The sequence below is a fragment of the Lithobates pipiens genome, unplaced genomic scaffold, assembly GCF_037356315.1.
Source record: "Lithobates pipiens isolate NorthernLeopardFrog02 unplaced genomic scaffold, aLitPip1_a1.2 Scaffold_10, whole genome shotgun sequence".
Taxonomy (NCBI): Eukaryota; Metazoa; Chordata; class Amphibia; order Anura; family Ranidae; genus Lithobates; species Lithobates pipiens.
In genome coordinates this window covers 3,955,038-3,977,237 of record NW_027507686.1, presented here as the reverse complement: position 1 = coordinate 3,977,237, position 22,200 = coordinate 3,955,038, and the positions used below count along the sequence as shown (strand labels likewise).

General features: G+C 45.2%; 1 protein-coding gene across 1 annotated transcript in view; it reads right to left on the bottom strand.

The window, feature by feature from the left end:
* Positions 1-3,225: 3,225 nt before the first annotated feature.
* FA2H (fatty acid 2-hydroxylase) overlaps positions 3,226-22,200 on the bottom strand; it is a 112,228-nt gene continuing 93,253 nt past the window's right edge. The window contains exons 4-7 of the mRNA XM_077451165.1: positions 14,756-14,862; positions 10,196-10,368; positions 6,289-6,541; positions 3,226-3,809 (exon numbers count right to left, since the gene is read on the bottom strand). Of these exons, the coding sequence (XP_077307291.1) occupies positions 3,733-3,809; positions 6,289-6,541; positions 10,196-10,368; positions 14,756-14,862 (610 nt within the window). The 3' untranslated portion in view covers positions 3,226-3,732. The remainder of the gene's footprint in view (positions 3,810-6,288; positions 6,542-10,195; positions 10,369-14,755; positions 14,863-22,200) is intronic.

Below are 22,200 nucleotides of genomic sequence, written 5' to 3'. Positions count from 1 at the left end.
TTTATACTGAGATTAAATGACACACAGGTGGGGTCTATTTACTAATTAGGTGACTTCTGAAGGCAATTGTTCCACTAGATTTTAGTTAGGGGTATCAGAGTAAAAGTGGGCAGAATACAAATGCCCCTCCCCCCACACTTTTCACATATTTATTTGTATAATTTTCCTTCCACTTGACAATTATGTGCCACTTTGTGTTGGTCCATCACATACAATCCCCATAAAATACATTTACGTTTTTGGGTGTAAAATGACAAAATGTGGGAAATTTCAAGAGGTATGAATACTTTTTCAAGGCACTAATATATATATATATACACACACACATACATATCTGTAAAATATACTAACCTTTTTGTTGCCAGAGCCGTTTTTGTGTTTTTTTGCACACATTTAAAAAATCATTTTAGTCCTAAAGATGATAAAACCGCCAAACATGATATATTTTCTGAAAGCGGACACCCTCGAGCAGGGATCTCTAAGACCCCTTTCACACTGCTGCACCGGGGCCGTTAGCACTAAAGTGGCACTCGGTTTTTTGCCCGTTTTCAGGCGCTAGCGGGACGGTTTTTACCTTAAAAACAAGGTAAACGCTTTTCAGGCCATTGGTTGTAATGGGCAGGGCGTTTTGGGAATTTCATCCCGTGTATGGGCGACTTTCAATATGTCATCTTAAACTAAATCTCTCACTACTGTACACCCCCACAGATCCCTTGGGGGTGCTTTGGTGAGGCTCTGCGGCTTACGCATGCATTTGCAAGAGTGTGCAGACTAAACCCCTTGCTTTTAACACATACTGTTAGACAGGTTATTTGGTTGTCTGTGAGCTGGCTGGTAAGTTAAGCTTAGATTTTCCCTTGGATTTATCCTTGGCCTTGTTTATACAAATCCCTCTGCTTCCCCCTGACCTCCATAGTAACTATATCTCTATAATCCATCCTGTGCAGCTTTCTTCCACACTTCCACCCCTATACTTCATACTATACAGGTGGCTTCCAAATTCACTATCTCCTATAAATAATCCTGCGCAGCTGGCTTCAATACTAACTATATCCATTAGTTCTTGTAGAGGGCTGGGGACCATAGCTCTTGTAGAGGGCTGGGGACCATAGCTCTTGTAGAGGGCTGGGGACCATAGCTCTTGTAGAGGGCTGGGGACCATAGCTCTTGTAGAGGGCTGGGGACCATAGCTCTTGTAGAGGGCTGAGGACCATAGCTCTTGTAGAGGGCTGGGGACCATAGCTCTTGTAGAGGGCTGGGGACCATAGCTCTTGTAGAGGGCTGGGGACCATAGCTCTTGTAGAGGGCTGGGGACCACAGCTCTTGTAGAAGGCTGGGGACCACAGCTCTTGCAAGGTAGCTCGGGACCATAGTTCTTGCAGGAGGCTCGAGACCTTAGCCCTTGTAGAGGGCTCGAGACCATAGCTCTTGCAGACGGCTGGGGGCCATAGCTCTTGTAGAGGGCTCAGGACCATAGCTCATGTAGAGGGCTGGGGGCCAAAGCTTTTATAGATGGCTGGGGGACAAGGCTCTTGTAGAGGGCTGGGTGCCATATCTTTTTTAGACGGCTGGGGGCCACAGCTCTTGTAGAGGGCTGAGGACCATAGCCCCTTGTAGACAGCTAGGGGCCATAACTTTTGCAGAGAACTGTGGACCATAGCCCCTTGAAGAGGGCTCAATAACATAGCTCTTACAGATGGCTGGGAACCATATAGTATTTCAAGTAGGGGGCTGGGAACCATACAGTATTTCTTGTAGAGGGCTGAGGACCATAGCTCGTGCAGAGGGCTGAGGACCATAGCTCGTGCAGAGGGCTGAGGACCATAGCTCGTGCAGAGGGCTGAGGACCATAGCTCGTGCAGAGGGCTGAGGACCATAGCTCGTGCAGAGGGCTGAGGACCATAGCTCGTGCAGAGGGCTGAGGACCATAGCTCGTGCAGAGGGCTGAGGACCATAGCTCGTGCAGAGGGCTGAGGACCATAGCTCGTGCAGAGGGCTGAGGACCATAGCTCGTGCAGAGGGCTAAGGACCCTAGCTAATGTAGAGAACTGAGGATCATAGTTCTTGTAGAGGGCTGGGGACCATAGCTCTTGTAGAAGGCTGAGGACCATAGCTCGTGTAGAAGGCTGAGGACCATAGCTCGTGTAGAAGGCTGAGGACCATAGCTCGTGTAGAGGGCTGAGGACCATAGCACTTGTAGAGGGCTGAGGACCATAGCACTTGTAGAGGGCTGAGGACCATAGCTCTTGTAGAGGGCTGAGGACCATAGCACTTGTAGAGGGCTGAGGACCATAGCTCTTGTAGAGGGCTGAGGACCATAGCACTTGTAGAGGGCTGAGGACCATAGCACTTGTAGAGGGCTGAGGACCATAGCACTTGTAGAGGGCTGAGGACCATAGCTCTTGTAGAGGGCTGAGGACCATAGCACTTGTAGAGGGCTGAGGACCATAGCTCTTGTAGAGGGCTGGGGACCATAGCTCTTGTAGAAGGCTGAGGACCATAGCTCGTGTAGAAGGCTGAGGACCATAGCTCGTGTAGAGGCCTGAGGACCATAGCACTTGTAGAGGGCTGAGGACCATAGCTCTTGTAGAGGGCTGAGGACCATAGCACTTGTAGAGGGCTGAGGACCATAGCACTTGTAGAGAGGGCTGAGGACCATAGCACTTGCAGAGGGCTGAGGACCATAGCTCTTGTAGAAGGCTGGGGACCATAGCACTTGTAGAGGGCTGAGGACCATAGCTCGTGTAGAGGGCTGAGGACCATAGCACTTGTAGAGGGCTGAGGACCATAGCTCTTGTAGAGGGCTGAGGACCATAGCACTTGTAGAGGGCTGAGGACCATAGCACTTGTAGAGAGGGCTGAGGACCATAGCTCTTGTAGAGGGCTGGGGACCATAGCTCTTGTAGAGGGCTGGGGACCATAGCACTTGTAGAGGGCTGAGGACCATAGCACTTGTAGATGGCTGAGGACTATAGCTCTTGTAGAGAACGGAGGACCATAGCTTGTGTAGAAGGCTGGGGACCACAGCTCTGGTAATAGGGCTGGGGGCCAATTCTTTCTAAAATAATTATATCCCTGAAACCCCAGTGAGTGAGTCAGCATAACAGCCAGGCATCTAGCATTTTCAAAAGCAGTGCTCAGCGATGGCCCTTCCAATTCTCGGAGACCGTACAAAATGACTATAAGTAAATCATCTGTTAAATGCAATAACTCAGATAACGCCTCTTTTGTAAAAATAAGAGAAAAACAAAAAGTTAGTTTTATTTCCAGGCATTTGTACATATTATGGATTTACAGCGAGCGTTTCATACATCTGGTTAACTTTTTTTTTTTTTTCTTTTTTCTTTTTTTTTTTTAATCTGTCAGTGCCATTTTTTTGGTCATTAAAAAAAAGTCCATCTCCTTGGTCACGTGCTCCTCCCCCCCCCCCGCACTGCGTCATTAGAGGCCCCCTCCAGAAGACGCGGCGGGTTCGGTAACGTACACAGCCTCCTCCGCCCCCCCCCATTTGATTTGGTTTACACTTAAATAAATAATTAATTCCTGCCGAGAAACTTCCATGGGATCAATGGAAAAAATAAAAAATAAAAAAAGATAAAGAAAAAAAAACAAAAACAAAAATAAAATATAATTAAAAAAATACAAAGAAGACTGAAGTAAGACGTTTCTCCTCCCCCCAATCTCAGCAGGTGATCCGAGTCGGCGCAGTGATTCTCCGCAGCGAGTGGTTTCCTAGTATTCCGTAATGGCGTCTTCGGGGATCAGGGTATTAAACGGACGGTCCCAGAGGGTGCTAGTGATACCGAATCCTAAACAAGAAAGGAGGACACCGTGATTAAAGGGACGTTTTATTGCTGGTTTTTATTTCCGTTTATTTTTTTTTTATAAAGGAGCTGAACTCATAAAATAACACAGTCAGGGAAATAATTACATGGATTTTAAATTGCACATAAAAAGTACCTGCCTTTGACTTGCTATCAAACTTTATTTTATTACCCTGTACAATAGAACTCAGACTGGGAGGCGTTTTTTAAACCCCTGATGTCTCATCAGAGAAGCTGTCGCCAAAAAAAAAATAAAAAATGCATCACATAGCGGCGTTTTGTCTCCTATGCAATTTTAATTTGTAAACAAAAACACATAAGAGACATTTTTTTAATAAAAACATTTTTTAGTTAAAAAAAATGTAAATAAGTGATAACAAAAATTGCACCCAATCACTTACAATCTATGCCAAGAATGTATGAAAAAAGAAAATGTAAAAAAAATTTAAAAAATATGTAAAAAAAGTGGAAACAAAAATTGCACTGAAGCACTTACAATCTATCCCAAGAATGTATGAAAAAAAAAATTGTGAAATAAAAAAAAAAAGTAAAAAAAGTGGAAACAAAAATTGCACCCAAGCACTTACAATCTATCCCAAGAATGTATGAAAAAAAAAAATGTAAAAAAAATAAATATAATGTAAGAAAAGTGGAAACAAATAAAGTTACAATCAACCAACCTAAAATCCCCTCCGAAAATTTAGCAAAACAAAAATGTAAAAAGGTGAAAAAAAAAAAAAAAAAAAGAAAGAAAGCTACACCCATGCATTTAAAAACCCCCCATAAATTTTCCAAAAATAAAATACGTTTTGTAAGAAAAAATAAAAAGGAAAAAAAGTGAACAGAAAAAAAGTGAACAGAAAATAAAGTAACACCCAAGTACTAAAAAAACCCTTCTTATGTGAAAAAAAGTGAAAACAAATAAAGTTACAACCAGACACCTAAAATCCCCTACAAAAATATGGAGGAAAAAAATGTTTAAAAAAAAAAAAAAGGTGAAAAAAAAAAAAAATAAGAAAGCTACACCCAAGCATTTAAAAAAAAATTATTAAAAAAATAAAAGTTTTGTAAGAGAAAGTGAACAAAAAAGAAAGTTACACCCAGGCACCTAACATAACCAGTTTTCTAAAAAAAGAAAAAAAATACTGTAAAAAAAAAAAAAAAAAAACACCCAAGCACATAAAATCCCCTCCAAACTTTTAGGGGGAAAAAAAGTTTACTATAAAGATGTAAAATGGTGAAAAAAATAAATAACGTTACACCCAGGCACCTAACATAACCAGGTTTCTAAAAAAGAAAAAAATTGTAAAAAAAAAAACAAAAAACACCCAAGCACATAAAATCCCATCCAAACATTTAGGAAAAAAAGATTACTAAAAAAATTTAAAATAGTGAAAAAAATAAATAAAAGTTATACCCAGTGCCTAACATAAACATGTTTCTGAAAAAAAAAAAAAAAAAAATGTAAACAAACCAGGTTTCTAAAAAAATTAATAAAAAATAAATAAAAAAGAGGTAACACCCAAGCACATAAAATTCCAACCAAACATTTAGGAAAAAAAAAAATTACGAAAAAAATGTAATATAGTGAAAAAAATAAATAAAGTTACACCCAGGCACCTAACAAAACCAGGTTTCCAAAAAAAATAAAAATAAAAAAAAAAAGAGAAGAGGTAATACCCAAGCACATAAAATCCCATCCAAACATTTAGGAAAAAAAAGATTACTAAAAAAATTTTGTGAAAAAAATAAATAAAAGCTACACCCAGGCACCTAACATAACCCCCAAAAAAGTTATGAAAAAAACAAAAAGTTTTGTGAAAAAGTAGTGAGCAATATAAAAGTTAAACCCAAGCATTTAATCCCCATTTATGAAAAAAAAAATGTACGTAAAAAAATAAACAAACAAAAGTTACAACCGAGCACTTAAAATTTTCTCCAAAATAACATGAACAATGTTTAGTAGAAGAAAATGTTCAAAAGTGAAAAAAAAAGTTAATTACAATTCCCCCCCCCCAAAAAAAAATGTGAGGCCCCCCATCAACCCCACAAACACGAATGTATAAACATTTATTCTGCCCTGTCAGTTTTGTGATTTATACACCTCTTCCTGACAGTGCAGCCAGCACAGGGACGCCTTTTTCCTCTTTGGACATTTGCAGCCTGTGAAGAGTCTGAACTCGTATCTGGAATCACCTGTGAAGGCTGTGTGGGGGAGGGGTGGGGGGGCATTTATATATATTCATGAAACAGAACACAGCATCACCTCCCCCCCCCAGCAACCAGTCAGGCTGCTTTCAGATAAGGGTTGAAGCAGAACACAGCCCCCGGCTATCCCAGGACAGGTAATGAGGACTATAAATCACTGAACTGCTTATTAGGTCAGAGAAAATCCCCATAAGAACCACTAACAGAACATTGTCTGTACCTGGGAGACGAGGACAATGGGGTCCACGGAACGTACCTGATTTTTGATGCTCGAAGTGATGGCGGACGTGGTAAGACTTGAGCCAGGCGAGGTAGGAGCCCTTCGTCGGCGACCCGTAATGTAGATAGTAATGCATCATGTCATATACCACGTATCCGAACAGGCCCCCTACAAAGATGGAGAGACCCACCACAGGAGGAAGCACCATCTGCAGGATGACGTAGAGGGGAACGATCACGAAGGACGCCGGCACAGGAGGAAACACCAACCGCGAGCTGTCAAAAGGAGCCTGGGAAGGCGAAAGAGAAAAATACGGGTTGAGAGAAATGAAAAAACAGCCCTACATCCCATCAATGTACTGGTTGACTTTTTACACTTGAATGCTGCTGAATCTGTTTTGAATTTAAAAAATAAATAGTATTTGTTACAGTTTTGCTTTGGAGTCTGAAAAGCATTGCAACTACAATCAATGGATCTCGTGAGCAATGCACGGGCTCCTGCAGACGTTGGGACCTTCAGTTACAGGCCTGGAGGAAGTAAGCTAAGGACTACGAGTGCGGGGACGTCATCACGCCTGTGCTCCACTGACATCATCACGCCTGTGCTCCACTGACATCATCACGCCTGTGCATTGACTTCATCGATGAAGTCAATGGAGCGCAAGCGCGATGACTTCAGTGGCGTGCAGGCGTGATGACTGAGGACTTCAATGGAGCACAGGCGTGATGATGTCAGTGGAGCATGAACTCCCTCTGAGTTATAGGAAAACAATGGTTGACTCAACCAGCATCCTGTTATAGGTATAACATCAACTCTTGGTTCCTGGCTCCACTTCTGAGACAGTACCGTGGGATTTCACTCTCCTTGTTGGGATTACTGTTTTTGTTACACTAAATGCAGCAAAAGTAGTAAGACTTAATGGGGAGGTAGAACCAGGAACTCTACTGTAATGATCAGGAGTCCCTCTGAGTGATATGAAGACAATGGTTGACTCAAGCTACGGACATTCAACCACTGTTATAATATCAGCTCTGGGTTCCCGGCTCCACCCCCCAGGAACTACCGAGGGATTTCACGTGCCGTTTTGGGATTACTGTTTTTGTTACACTGGAATTCAGCAAAATATGTAAGACTTTTACGGGAGGGCAGAACCAGGAACTCTACTGTAATGATTAGAGGAGTCCCTCTGAATTATAGGAAAACAATGGTTAACTCAACCAGCATCCCACCATCGGTATGTTATCAGCTCATGGGTTCCGGACTCCACCCCCCAGGAACTTCCAAGGCAGTGATTCTCAACCTAGGGTTCCTCCAGAGGTTGTAGGGGTTCCTTCAGCATTGGGAAATGTCTACCTCTTAGATAAGTTCCCGCTCACACCATTGATCTTTTTAGCTATCTGTAAGGAGGTAATTCTTCCCAATGACCACAAGTGTAAGGACCATTCTTCCCAATGACCACAAGTGTAAGGACCATTCTTCCCATTGACCACAAGTGTGAGGACCATTCTTTCTAATGACCACAAGTGTAAGGACCATTCTTCCCATTGACCACAAGTGTAAGGACCATTCTTCCCAATGACCACAAGTGTAAGGACCATTCTTCCCAATGACCACAAGTGTAAGGACCATTCTTCCCATTGACCACAAGTGTAAGGACCATTCTTCCCATTGACCACAAGTGTAAGGACCATTCTTCCCATTGACCACAAGTGTAAGGACCATTCTTCCCATTGACCACAAGTGTAAGGACCATTCTTCCCAATGACCACAAGTGTAAGGACCATTCTTCCCATTGACCACAAGTGTGAGGACCATTCTTCCCATTGACCACAAGTGTGAGGACCATTCTTCCCAATGATCACAAGTGTAAGGACCATTCTTCCCAATGACCACAAGTGTAAGGACCAGTCTTCCCAATGACCACAAGTGTAAGGACCATTCTTCCCAATGACCACAAGTGTGAGGACCATTCTTCCCATTGACCACAAGTGTAAGGACCATTCTTCCCAATGATCACAAGTGTAAGGACCATTCTTCCCAATGACCACAAGTGTAAGGACCATTCTTCCCAATGACCACAAGTGTAAGGACCATTCTTCCCATTGACCACAAGTGTGAGGACCATTCTTCCCATTGACCACAAGTGTAAGGACCATTCTTCCCATTGACCACAAGTGTGAGGACCATTCTTCCCATTGACCACAAGTGTAAGGACCATTCTTCCCATTGACCACAAGTGTAAGGACCATTCTTCCCATTGACCACAAGTATAAGGACCATTCTTCCCAATGACCACAAGTGTAAGGACCATTCTTCCCAATGACCACAAGTGTAAGGACCATTCTTCCCACTGACCACAAGTGTAAGGACCATTCTTCCCAATGACCACAAGTGTGAGGACCATTCTTCCCAATGACCACAAGTGTAAGGACCATTCTTCCCAATGACCACAAGTGTGAGGACCATTCTTCCCAATGACCACAAGTGTAAGGACCATTCTTCCCAATGACCACAAGTGTGAGGACCATTCTTCCCAATGACCACAAGTGTAAGGACCATTCTTCCCATTGACCACAAGTGTAAGGACCATTCTTCCCAATGACCACAAGTGTAAGGACCATTCTTCCCACTGACCACAAGTGTAAGGACCATTCTTCCCAATGACCACAAGTGTGAGGACCATTCTTCCCACTGACCACAAGTGTAAGGACCATTCTTCCCACTGACCACAAGTGTAAGGACCATTCTTCCCAATGACCACAAGTGTGAGGACCATTCTTCCCAATGACCACAAGTGTAAGGACCATTCTTCCCAATGACCACAAGTGTAAGGACCATTCTTCCCAATGACCACAAGTGTAAGGACCATTCTTCCCACTGACCACAAGTGTAAGGACCATTCTTCCCAATGACCACAAGTGTGAGGACCATTCTTCCCAATGACCACAAGTGTAAGGACCATTCTTCCCACTGACCACAAGTGTAAGGACCATTCTTCCCAATGACCACAAGTGTGAGGACCATTCTTCCCAATGACCACAAGTGTAAGGACCATTCCTCCCACTGACCACAAGTGTAAGGACCGTTCTTCCCAATGACCACAAGTGTAAGGACCATTCTTCCCAATGACCACAAGTGTGAGGACCATTCTTCCCAATGACCACAAGTGTAAGGACCATTCTTCCCAATGACCACAAGTGTAAGGACCATTCTTCCCAATGACCACAAGTGTAAGGACCGTTCTTCCCAATGACCACAAGTGTAAGGACCATTCTTCCCAATGACCACAAGTGTGAGGACCATTCTTCCCAATGACCACAAGTGTGAGGACCATTCTTCCCAATGACCACAAGTGTGAGGACCATTCTTCTCACTGACCACAAGTGTAAGGACCGTTCTTCCCAATGACCACAAGTGTAAGGACCATTCTTCCCACTGACCACAAGTGTGAGGACCATTCTTCCCAATGACCACAAGTGTGAGGACCGTTCTTCCCAATGACCACAAGTGTAAGGACCATTCTTCCCATTGACCACAAGTGTAAGGACCGTTCTTCCCAATGACCACAAGTGTAAGGACCATTCTTCCCACTGACCATCACACTATTGTATCATGAGTTGTAGATTTCTAATTTTTAGCAGGGGGTTCCTGGAGACCGGAGAACTATTTCAAGGGTTCCTCTGTGTTGAAAAGGTTGAGAAAGGCGGTTCCAAGGGATTTCACTCTCTGTTAGGCTTCCCGTTTTTGTTGCATTAGAATGCCTCAAGAGGAGGTGAGATTTCAGTGCCTGGACAGAACTTTTGGTGGGATGAACTTCCCCAAAGGTGAGTTGGCAATGGGCCGTCCATCCATAGCCGCCATAACCGTTTTGTGTTGACTGATCCTTTAACGTCTATGGAAGTCAAGGTGACACCCAACCCCCCCAACCCCCCACCATTCTCACCTTATGGTGCTGTCCATGCAGCATAAAGTGCAGGGTGATGAGAAAGTAGTTGCTGGCCGGGGGGTTCATGTGGAATATATATCGGTGAATCCCGTATTCCATCAAGGTCCAGACCATCATGCCGGCGAAGAAGAGAGGGAAGAAGCAGAAAGCTGGGACTGGAATAGAATAATCTGAAACAAAAATTTGGAACAAAAGGACAAAGATAAGTATCTGGAGTCCATCCGTTCCATCTAGTGACACTAAACAAGCAATAAAACACGGCATTCTAGGAAACTGTGCAAAGAACAAAGTGCAATGACCAGTGCCAACATGAACCCGGAGTGCTTCCTGTTCTGGTCTTGCCTTTGGCTGTCAGTAGCTTGAAGCGGCAGATTTGATCGATCCGTGCTCTTAGTGGTGACGAGCGAATGTGTTCAACCCCTTTAGCTCAGCCCATCTACATGTGTACAGCCCTGCTTTACAGAGATCTAACTTCCTGTATACACGACCAGTTACCCCAGCCGGCTCTGCACGTGCAGGGACACCGGTTGCATCAATGCTCCCTTTTTTTTGTTAACAAAAACGGAAATTCAAACGCTGCACCACTGTTAAAGAGGAAGTAAACCCTGATGGGTGTTACTTCCTCTGATTCCCTGCAAAGGTAAAGCATAATGGACTACTATGCATCGCATCGCATCACATAGTAGCCCATTATGTGTCACTTACCTGACACAGGAGCCAGCAAAGTCACCGCTGTCCCCTGTAGTTCCGAGTGTCCATCTTCTCGGTGGGTCTCGCTGCTCCGCCGATGTCATTCGAAGAAGCCGCGATGACGTCACTCCCGCGCATGCGCACGGGAGCCGCCACTCGCGGCATATTGTCATTGACAGTGGCGCATCGCTGCGCCGTAGACAGCGGTGCCTGTCTTTCGGAAAATATCTCCCTAACCGTGTACCTACATTACAGCTAAGCCTTAATCTAGGCTTACCTGTAGGTCAAAGTGGCTTGTAAGGGTTTACAACCACTTTAAGAAGTCCAGATACAACTTTATTCCACGAAGTACTTGCCGTCCGCGTAATGCACAATCCCTGCGGCAAAGTGGCTCTACTGCGCGAAATCACGTACCTGTACGTCATTTCGTGCAGCGGCCTCTAGGGGGTGCGTGCGTTGTTTGGACAGAGGGAGAGCCAATCAGCGGGTTCGGCGATGTACACCGGCCACCCCGCGATCGTTCCCAAGAGGCAGAAAGGCAGTCTGCCTTTTGTAAACAGTCCCGTATTGCCCAAGACAGTCGCGTATTGCCCATGCGTCATTTACCGGCTCCTTCCTTGTGTTAATGAACAGAGTCAGTGATCAGTTGTTTATTTTTTATTCATTTATAGCTGGGGAAAAAGTAACTGTGTTTACTATGCTTCAGTTTATGAATGAACAGGAAGCCTTTGTACAGAGCTCTCCCTGTTCATTTCTGCCCTCAGCCCCCTCTCTCTGTCTCACATGTGAGACGTCAGGGGTCTTTTTAGACCTCTGATATTTCACCAAAGCCCCCCCCCCCCCCCCCCAAAACGGGGGTCCTACAAAATGTGTAAAACCATTAAATTGCAAAAATAAAGTAAAAAATGGTAAAAAAAAAATAATATAAAAATTAAGCAACAAAAAAACTGCCACCGGTGGCGGAATTACCAGGGTCACACTTGAGATTCTGACGTTCCGCCACCGCGGGGAGACCCCAAGACGGCAGGAAGGTGTCCCGCTGGGGGACTGTAATAAAGGGTCCCTCGATGGGAGGGAAGGGCCCCCGGTTGGAGGGCCCCTTCATGGTTCCTTGCACCGGGGCCCTGAAGGTTCTAGTTACACTTCTGTCCTGTGGGAAGGACTTCTCTATCCACCTCGCTTGTGTGGAGGGGGCAGGGGGGGAGTAATAAAAAAAATAAAAAAATAATAATAATAATAATAATAAATATATATATATATACACACACACACACACACACACACAGTGCAACTGTGCACTATACATATATACCATTTATCTCTATGTATAGTTACACTGTGTAAAGACACGGTACATTTTTTGCAATGTGCACCACTGCACATGCATGGTGCGAACACGTGGGCGGAGCCTAAGTGGCGTACTAAACTTATCGAAGAATTTGTATGATAACGAGTTTATCAAGTTCAATAGTCAACCAACAAGGCACAGCGGTCAAATATAATCTTGTCACCAGAGAAGGTGTGAGCTGCACTCTTTGCTGGTCTGTAGTGGCGTTGGTATAACTGGGGAATAATGGGGGAGTACTGGAAGTACTGGGAATACCTGAGGAGTGGGAAGTACTGGGAATACCTGGGAAGTACTGGGAATACCTGAGGAGTGGGAAGTACTGGGAATACCTGAGGAGTACTAAGAATAACTGGGAAGTACTGGGAATAACTGGGAAGTACTGGGAATACCTGAGGAGTGGGGAATACTGGGAATAACTGGGAAGTACTGGGAATACCTGAGGAGTGGGAAGTACTGGGAATACCTGAGGAGTACTAAGAATAACTGGGAAGTACTGGGAATAACTGGGGAATACTGGGAATACCTGAGTGGGAAGTACTGGGAATACCTGAGAAGTACTGGGAATACCTGGGAAGTACTGGGAATAACTGGGGAATACTGGGAATACCTGAGGAGTGGGAAGTACTGGGAATACCTGAGGAGTACTGGGAATACCCGAGGAGTATTGGGAATAACTGGGTAGTATGGGGAATACCTGGGAAGTACTGGGAAAAACTGGGGAGTACTGGGAGTACTGGGAATACCCGGGAAGTACTGGGAATACCTGGGGAAGTCTCCATCCTGGTAAGAAGATAGGCTGCGGCAGTTTATGACGGGACAAGGGAATCTGTCCGGAAAGGCACCTTAGAAAGAAAACCTGCACATCTCTACCCATCCAGAACCTCTCCATAGTACTACACTGACCCTTTCCCTACCTAGACCCTGTTTTCCGAAATCTCAGACACGCTGTAGAAAGTCTGCACTTTGAATGAATGTAGAGGAGAAAAGACGGCAGATAAACAGGTACAACTTATGCAGGAGGATTTGTTTCACCTCTGTGTAGCACCTGAGGCCAGTCACTTCCCTGGGTATACTGTATGTAAGGGTTTGTGGTTGTAAACCCTTCCCTATCCCCAGTGAAGTGACCGGCTTTAGGTGATACACAGAGATGAAAAAAAAAAATCCTCCTACATAAGTTGTACCTGTTTATCTGCAGTCTTCCCTTCTCTACAAAGTGTTGAATTATAAAGCCTGTCTGAGCTGTCAGAAAAAAAAGGAGGCAGAGAGCTGAAGTTGCACTCTGCAGAGGTCAGCGAGAGCCAATTGGAGAGAAGAGACACACCTCCCTTCACACAGCACCCAGGGACAGAGCTGAGGTGCTGGAGCTCCCTCCCCTGTCACCTTTTTATCTCTTGGTGTCGGGAAAACTTGTCAGAGGCGACTCCTGCAGATAGGAGAGGAAGGAGGCAGCAGACACTTAGGCTGCATTCACACCTGAGAGTCTCGTTTTTTTGGGGCGTTTCTATTGTTAGGTCAGGGGATAGGATTAGGGTTAATTTTAGTGTTAAGGTTTGGGGTTAGGTGTTCATTTTAGTGTTAAGGTTGGGGGTTAATTTTAGTGTTAAGGTTTGGGGCTAAAGTTAATTTTAGTGTTAAGGTTGGGGGGTAGGTGTTCATTTAAGTGTTAAGGTTTGGGGCTAGGGCTTAATTTTAGTGTTAAGGTTTGGGGCTAAAATTAATTTTAGTGTTAAGGTTGGGGGGGGGGGGTAGGTGTTCATTTTAGTGTTAAGGTTGGGGTTTAATTTTAGTGTTAAGGTTTGGGGCTAGGGGTTAATTTTAGTGTTAAGGTTGGGGGGTAGGTGTTCATTTTAGTGTTAAGCTTTGGGGTTAATTTTAGTGTTAATGTTTGGGATTCATTTTAATGTTAAGGTTTGGGGCTAGGGGTTAATTTTAGTGTTAAGGTTTGGGGCTAAAATGTGTTTTAGTGTTAAGGTTGGGGGGGGGGTAGGTGTTCATTTTAGTGTTAAGGTTGGGGTTTAATTTTAGTGTTAAGGTTTGGGGCTAGGGGTTAATTTTAGTGTTAAGGTTTGGGGCTAGGGGTTAATTTTAGTGTTAAGGTTGGAGGGTAGGGGTTAATTTTAGTGTTAAGGTTGGGGGGTAGGTGTTCATTTAAGTGTTAAGGTTTGGGGCTAGGGCTTAATTTTAGTGTTAAGGTTTGGGGCTAAAATTAATTTTAGTGTTAAGGTTGGGAGGGTAGGTGTTCATTTTAGTGTTAAGCTTTGGGGTTAATTTTAGTGTTAATGTTTGGGATTCATTTTAATGTTAAGGTTTGGGGCTAGGGGTTAATTTTGGTGTTAAGGTTGGGGGGGGTAGGTGTTCATTTTAGTGTTAAGGTTTGGGGTTTGGGATTTTTATTGATTTTATTATTTATTTTTCATTTTATTATAACATTTCAGCAGAAAAACGCTCACAACGCACGACAATGCGCACACATTTGTTGGAATTGCGCGTTCCGGGACGAGAGGCGGCGCGTTTCTTACCTGTTGTGAAGGATGAGAAGAGCCGGGTGTCCCCCCGGGAGAGTTCGGAGAGACAATACCAGGTTAAATATAAAACGATGGGCGCCCACACTGCCAACACGATGTACCTGGAGAAGAAGAAAAAAATAATCAGGATTTGGCGTTATTATTAATATTCTGTATAAAACTAAAAGTTATAAGTTATAAAACTAAGTTATAATCTGCCAGATGGCAAAAAAAGGGACCATAGACGATAGAAAGAATGAAAACCGGTTTTGACCAATTTGCCCGCTTTAGAGGGTACCTGGGGGAGGGGAGGGGGAAGAGGGGGGTCAGAGAAATCAGCAAGCCAGCCCAGACTTTACTTCCCATACAGCAAGCTCAAACTCTATTCCCTATGATCGTTGGCTCCATCCAGTGGCCACAAAACGGTATTTTCCTGAAACACCGTAATCTGAACAATACCGCATTTTGGGCAACAGATGGCGCTCGCGATAAGAAATACGTAAAAAATTACATTTCACACATATTACAAACATTACGGGGATTAAGAGAGCAGGTGACCGTCTCCTTCACGATAATGCCCCCCCCCCCATGTGTGATGACATCAGCTAGCTCAACAGAGCAGGTGATCGTTTCCTCCACTGTCCTGGCCCCTCCCCTACGTGTGATGACATCAGCTAGCTCAACAGAGCAGGTGACCGTTTCCTCCACTGTCCTGGCCCCTCCCCTACGTGTGATGACATCAGCTAGCTCAGAGAGCAGGTAACCATCTCCTCCACCGTCCTGGACCCTCCCCTATGCATGATAACATCAGCTAGCTCAGAGAGCAGATGACTGTCCCCTCCACCGTCCTGGCCTCTCCCCTACGCGTGACGACACGGGAGGGGGATCACGTGTCTTCCTCAGGGGGATCCCCCTGAGGAAGGCACGTGATCGCCCTGCAAATCATTTGGAGAGGATCGTAACATTGCATGTTTTCTATAGCCTGGTGCGCCGCAAGCACCTTTAAAGTGTGAGTACCCTGATGATGCTTACAATACATTTCTATATTTGAACAATAATGCTCTATCTGGCCTCTTTTGTCATTTAAATTGAGGATCCCATCTTTGGATTACGCCTGGGAGGAGCTTGTGAATCCCGCTACTTAGAGCCCAGAGGTGGTTTCAGCTGCTGTTGTGGATCAAACGTAATTGTGCGGTCACACAATCGGAGGTGAGCGCGGTCACACGGGGGGCACAATCAATATTATTTGGATCATCACAGTCACTTTATGGGACATTATATTATATATTTTTTCACTGTGGACTTGCTGAAAATACGTTTTGGACACATATATATATTTTTTTTCTTCCCTGTGGACTTAATAAATTAAGAATTTTTGATATTTTGACATTTACGTAAAAAAAAAAAAAAAAAATTCTTTCACTGTGCGTTTGCTTGACAACAATTATTTTATTTATATGAATTTTTTTAACCATTTATATTGTTTGGGAATTCAAGTTTCTCCAGAATTCACTCCCTCATTGCTCACGCCAATTTTATATATATATATATATATTTTATCACCTGAGTGAGCGATGTATCACATAGCGCCGCATGCGTTTTATTTTTAAGTATCCAGCGGCGGTAATGAAGAGATGATGATATCATTTGTATCCTAATAATAGGATTGTGTCTTTCCTGTGGAGGGATTTGGATACATTCGGTCTCCTCCCTCGTCGTACTTCTGTTTCTCTCACCGCGTAAATTTATTTACACCCAACACACCCAAAGGATCGTCACCGCCCAGATTTCACGTCTATTAAAGGCCACGAGGAGCTCAAACACACCCCGTGAGTAAAGGCAGGCGGACCTTTATTATTGTCTATAGTGATGCCGGGAACTTATGGGGTTCATTTCCCTTAACCACTTACAGACCGGACCATTTTGCTGGTCAAAGACCAGACCACTTTTTGCGGTTCGGCACTGCGTCGCTTTAACTGACAATTGCGCGGTCATGCGACGTGGCTCCCAAACAAAATTGATGTCCTTTTTTTCCCCACAAATAGAGTTTTCTTTTGGTGGTATTTGATCACCTCTGCAGTTTTTATTTTTTGCGCTATAAACAAAAATAGAGCGACAATTTTGAAAAAAACGCATTATTTTTTACTTTTTGTTATAATAAATATCCCCCAAAAATATATAAAAAAACATTTTTTTCCCTCAGTTTAGGCCGATACGTATTCTTCTACATATTTTTGGTAAAAAAAAATCGCAATAAGCGATTATTGATTGGTTTGCGCAAAAGTTATAGCGTTTACAAAATAGGGATAGTTTTATAGCATTTTTATTAATAATTTATTATTATTATTTTTTTTACTAGTAATGGCGGCGATCAGTGATTTTTATTGTGACTGCGACATTGTCGGGGACCCATCGGACATTTTTGACACATTTTTGGGACCATTGTCATTTATACAGCAATCAGTGCTATATAAATGCAGTGATTCCTGTGTAAATGACACTGGCAGTGAAGGGGTTAACCAGTGGGTGGCAATGAAGGGGTTAAGTGTTCCTAGGGGTGTGTTACTAACTGTGGGGGGGTTGGGCTTTCATTTAGTGTACACTGATCTCTGCTCCAATCACATGGAGCAGAGATCAGCGTCACTAGTTGCTAGGCAGAATGGAGAAATGTTGTTTATACAGCATTTCCTCCATTCGGCCGCTCCGTGAGACGATCGCGGGGATGCCCGCGGCGATCGAGCCCGCGGGTCCCGCGACCGGACTCACGGGGGTCCCGACCAGCGCGGGAGCACACCGCCGGCGGCGCGCTCCCGATGGCAGGGCGGCATCGAATATTGGACGTACATGTACGCCAATATGCCTGCCCGTGCCATTCTGTCGACGTACATCGTTGTGCGCTGGTCGGGAAGTGGTTAAAGTGAACCTGCATTACAAAAAAAAATAAAAATTAGTCTGGACCCCCCCCCCCCCACCCAAATCCTCCAGTTGTACCGGCTCCTCTCCCGGAATGAAATGGCTTCCCCCCCGATTTCTCTGCACACTGTGAGCCGCACACAGTGTGCATTAGAAGCTGCGTTTAGTCGCAGCCCCGCCCTCATTTCCTGGCTGCTGGACGTCCCCCGACCCCGCCTCTTTCATCAATTGGATTCCAGTTCTTACAGGTAAGGAGGCTCAGCGTCACATGGGGAGGGGGGAGGGGCGTTACCTAAAGTGGTCCGCAGCCCAGCCTAGGAACTCCCACTTCTCCACACCGACGCCCATTAATGTGGTTGTAAACCCTTACAAACCACTTTGACCTACAGGTGAGCCTAGATTAAGGCTTACCTGGAGGTCCAAGAAATATCTCCTAAACCTACACAGTTTAGGAGATATTTGCCCGAAGACAGGCACACTGAGTGCGGCATTTCCAATAATGGAGCTGCCGCGCATGTCGGCTCCCGTGCGCATGCGCGGGAGTGACGTCATCGCAGCTCCGCCGAATGACAGCGGCGGAGCTGCGAGACCCCATCGAAAAAAGATGGACGCTCGGAACTACAGGGGACAGCGGTGACATCGCTGGCTCCTGTGTCAGGTAAGTGACACATAATGGGCTGCGATGCGATGCGATGTGATGCACAGTAGTCCATTATGCTTTACCTTTGCAGGGAATGAAAGAGGAAGTAACACCCATCAGGGTTTACTTCCTCTTTAAGGCGTTCTACTACATCCAAAACTCCCCAGAGCCGGTTCCCCATCGGAGCCGAGGAGCGCAGAGGAAAGGTGCCCCCGGTGATTTCAGGGCCCCTCTAACCAGCCATGATCTGCCTGCATTGCATAGAGAAGCACGGGGACCCGGCGATGACATCACTAGATCTACAAGAAGGATCGTAATGGAGGCAGAAAAGTTTCATTTTAAAATTCCAGCATTTTAATGATGGGGAAAGGGAGGGGGGGGAGGGGCAAGGAAGGTCAAATATGAGCAGAACTTTAACCCCTTGCTTACTGGGCACTTAAACCCCCCTCCTGCCCAGACCAATTGTCAGCTTACAGCGCTGATGCACTTTGAATGACAATTACGCGGTCATACAACACTGTACCCAAATGAAATTTTTATCATTTTTTTCCCACAAATAGAGCTTTCTTTTGGTGGTATTTAATTACAGCTCAGAGTTTTATTTTTTGTTAAACAAACAAAAAAGATGCAAAAAAAATAAATAAATCATGTTTAATAGTTTGTTATAAAATTTTGCAAACAGGTCATTTTTCTCCTTCATTGAAGTGCGCTGATGAGGTGGCACTGGTGGGCACTGATAGGCTGCACTGGTGGGCACTGATAGGCTGCACTGGTGGGCACAGATAAGGTGACATTGATGGGCAAAGATGGGCACAGATAAGTTGGCACTGATGGGTGGCACTAATGGGCACTGATGGGTGGCACTAATGGGCACTGATGGGTACCACTGATAGATGGGACTGATGAGCACTGATAGGTGGCACTGATAGGTGGCACTGATGGGCACTGGTAGATGACACTGATGGGAACTGGTAGATGAAACTGAGGTGCAGCACTGTTGTTGAGGCAGATTGTGGGCACTGATAGGTGGCACTGTGGGCACTGATGGGTGGCACTATGGGCACTAATGGGTGGCACTGTTGCCTATTCTTAGGTGGCACTGGCAGGGGGCAGGTGGGCACTGATGAGCTGGCGCCAGCTCGCCGTGATCGGGACTGAAGTCCCTCTCACAGCCACCGGTAATTGGAGCTGTCAGCGCGAGGAGGAAAAATAGCCGATTACCGGCTCTGTTGTCATCACATGATCAGCTGTCATTGGCTGACAGCTGATCATGTGGTAAGGGGTCGGGATCGACCCCTTACTCCGATCTGTGATCCAGCGAGTCTCATAGACTCGCTGATCACAGAGCGCGCCGCGCGTGCCCCTCAGGGGGCGCGCAGGCCGCTCGTGCACGGGACGAGGTCAATAGACGTAGTCCCGGCAAAACTTAAAAAAAAAAAAAAAAAGTGAAACTCCACCCAAACAGGGAAAGCTTTGCCTGTCTGTCCAACCCCCCGCCCCCCCCCCCCCCCCCCCCCGCTGCCACATTTGGCACCTTTGGGGGGGTGCGGGTACCTGGTTTTGACAGATACCCGCTCCATCTTCCGGCAGAATGGCACGGCTGTGCACAAGCACGTACCTGAGCTCCGTGACCGCGGCCGCGGGACCAGCGGACCCAATCGCTGCTGGTGTCCCGTGATCGGGTCACAGAGCTGAAGAACGAGGAGAGGTCTGTGTAAACAAAGCTCTCCCCGTGCTTCCTAGTGTGGCTGCCACCGATCGTCTGTTCCCTGTTATAGGGAAAGACGATCAGTGACGTCACATGCCAGGCCACGCCCCCCTACAATGAAAAAAAACACATAACGTCACACATAACCCCTACACTGCCCACTAGTGGTTAACTCCTTCACTGCCAGTGTCGTTTACACAGGAATCACTGCATTTAAATAGCACTGATTGCTGTGTAAATGACAAGGGTTCCAAAAATGTGTCAAAAATGTCCGATGTGTCCACCATAATGTCGCAGTCACAATAAAAAAAAAAAAAAAATCGCTGATCGCCGTCATTACTAGTAAAAAAAAAAAATATATTAATAAAAATGCATAAAACTATACCCTATTTTGAAAAACGCTATAACTTTTGCGCAAACCGATCAATAATCGCTAATTGCGATATTTTTTTTATACCAAAAATATGTAGAAGAATATGTATCGGCCTAAACTGAGGGAAAAAAAATGTTTTTTTTATATATTTTTTGGGGGATATTTATTATAACAAAATGTAAAAATAATGTGTTTTTTTTTTCCAAAATTGTCGCTCTATTTTTGTTTATAGCGCAAAAAAATAAAAACAGCAGAGGTGATCAAATACCACCGAAAGAAAAGCTCTGTGGGAAAAAAATGGATGGAAATTTTGTTTGGGAGCCACGTCGCCACGACCGCGCAATTGTCAGTTAAAGCGACGCAGCGCCGAATCTCAAAAAAGGGGCCTGGTCTTTTAGCTGCAAAATCGGTCCGGGGGGCTTAAGTGGTTAAGAGAAGACATCGATGAAAAGAAAAAATATTTTTTTTGGAACATGAGACTTTTTTTTATTAATGCACAATGGACATAATATACATGTGTGTGGTGTAAGAATCTGATTGGATGCACATCAGATAATAAGGGAGGAATCTGCTACAAAGTTTGTTACAATCCCTGCAATGTACAGAGATCCCCCAGAGGGAAGTGGGGGGGGGAGGAGGTTTTTTTTTCCTTAACAATAGTGGAGTTACCCTCTAAGTATAGTGTGCACGCGCCCGTACGTATAAGTCTCCTCTTGTGTTTACCTAAGCCAGCTGTAATCGTTCCTAGATTGCCTTTACAACCAATTTAGCGCCCGGGTGACCGGTCACTCACCATATCCGGATTGCCAGTTGCTAGGAGCGCGTTGTCCTCGGCCGTGCTGCAAACATTGGCAATCCGGTTTCTTTTGCACACCATCAACGGACACCAATTTGTTGAGTTTTTTTTCAGCCTTGGTCAACAATCCCAGCTTCAGTGTAGACAATCGGTAAGGCGCCCTCCCCCCCCCCCCCCCCCTCTGCTTATTATGCCTCGTTTCCACTCAGCAGATTGGTTCCGTAGCGGCCCATACAACCGAACCATACCGCACCATTCAGGGTCCTGCTTCAGATGTGGGGGCCATAGAAAAATGGGACGGTACTGTTAGGGCGGAGCTACTGGCATCACACAATACATTCCACTGATTGGCGGACAGAAATGCTCACGTCAAAGGCATTTTTTTCGAAACCCCGTTATGGCCCCTGGCGGTCTGACTTGCAGTGGAAATGCTCACCTGAATAGACCGGACCACGACACTTCCAAACTGTACCGACCCCGAACCGTTCCGCTCAGTGGAAACGAGGCATTAGTTACCCTGGAGATCTCTTCGTCCAAAATATTTTTTTTTTTTTAGGCTTTCCCATCCACTCCGGTTACATTTTCTGTAGTATAGAAATCCAGCAGGATGGGAATCCCTCATCTCAGAGGGTGTACCTACAGGGGTTGCAGGGGTCACAATTGCAACCCCGGCCCCATGGTGCAGGGGGCCCGTGCACCCGCCCTAAACCTGGATACAAGGAGTGGGTGCAGAGAAATCGATCTGTAGATTTTCCTCCTGCAGCCGCTGAATGCCCGCAGGAGGTAGAGGAGTAGAAGCGGTAGCTGCCCCAGCTTATACACTGATAATCAGGGGTAGCCCTAACAGTGCCCATCAGTCCGATCAGTGATGTCCATTGGTGCTGCCTATCAGTCCCCATCAGTGCCGCCAATTAGTGCAGCCTCATCAGTGTTTGCTCATCAGTGCTGCTTATCAGTCCCCATCAGTACTGCCAATCAGTGCCGACTATCAGTCCCCATCAGTGCAGCCTTATCAGTGCCCATCAGTCCC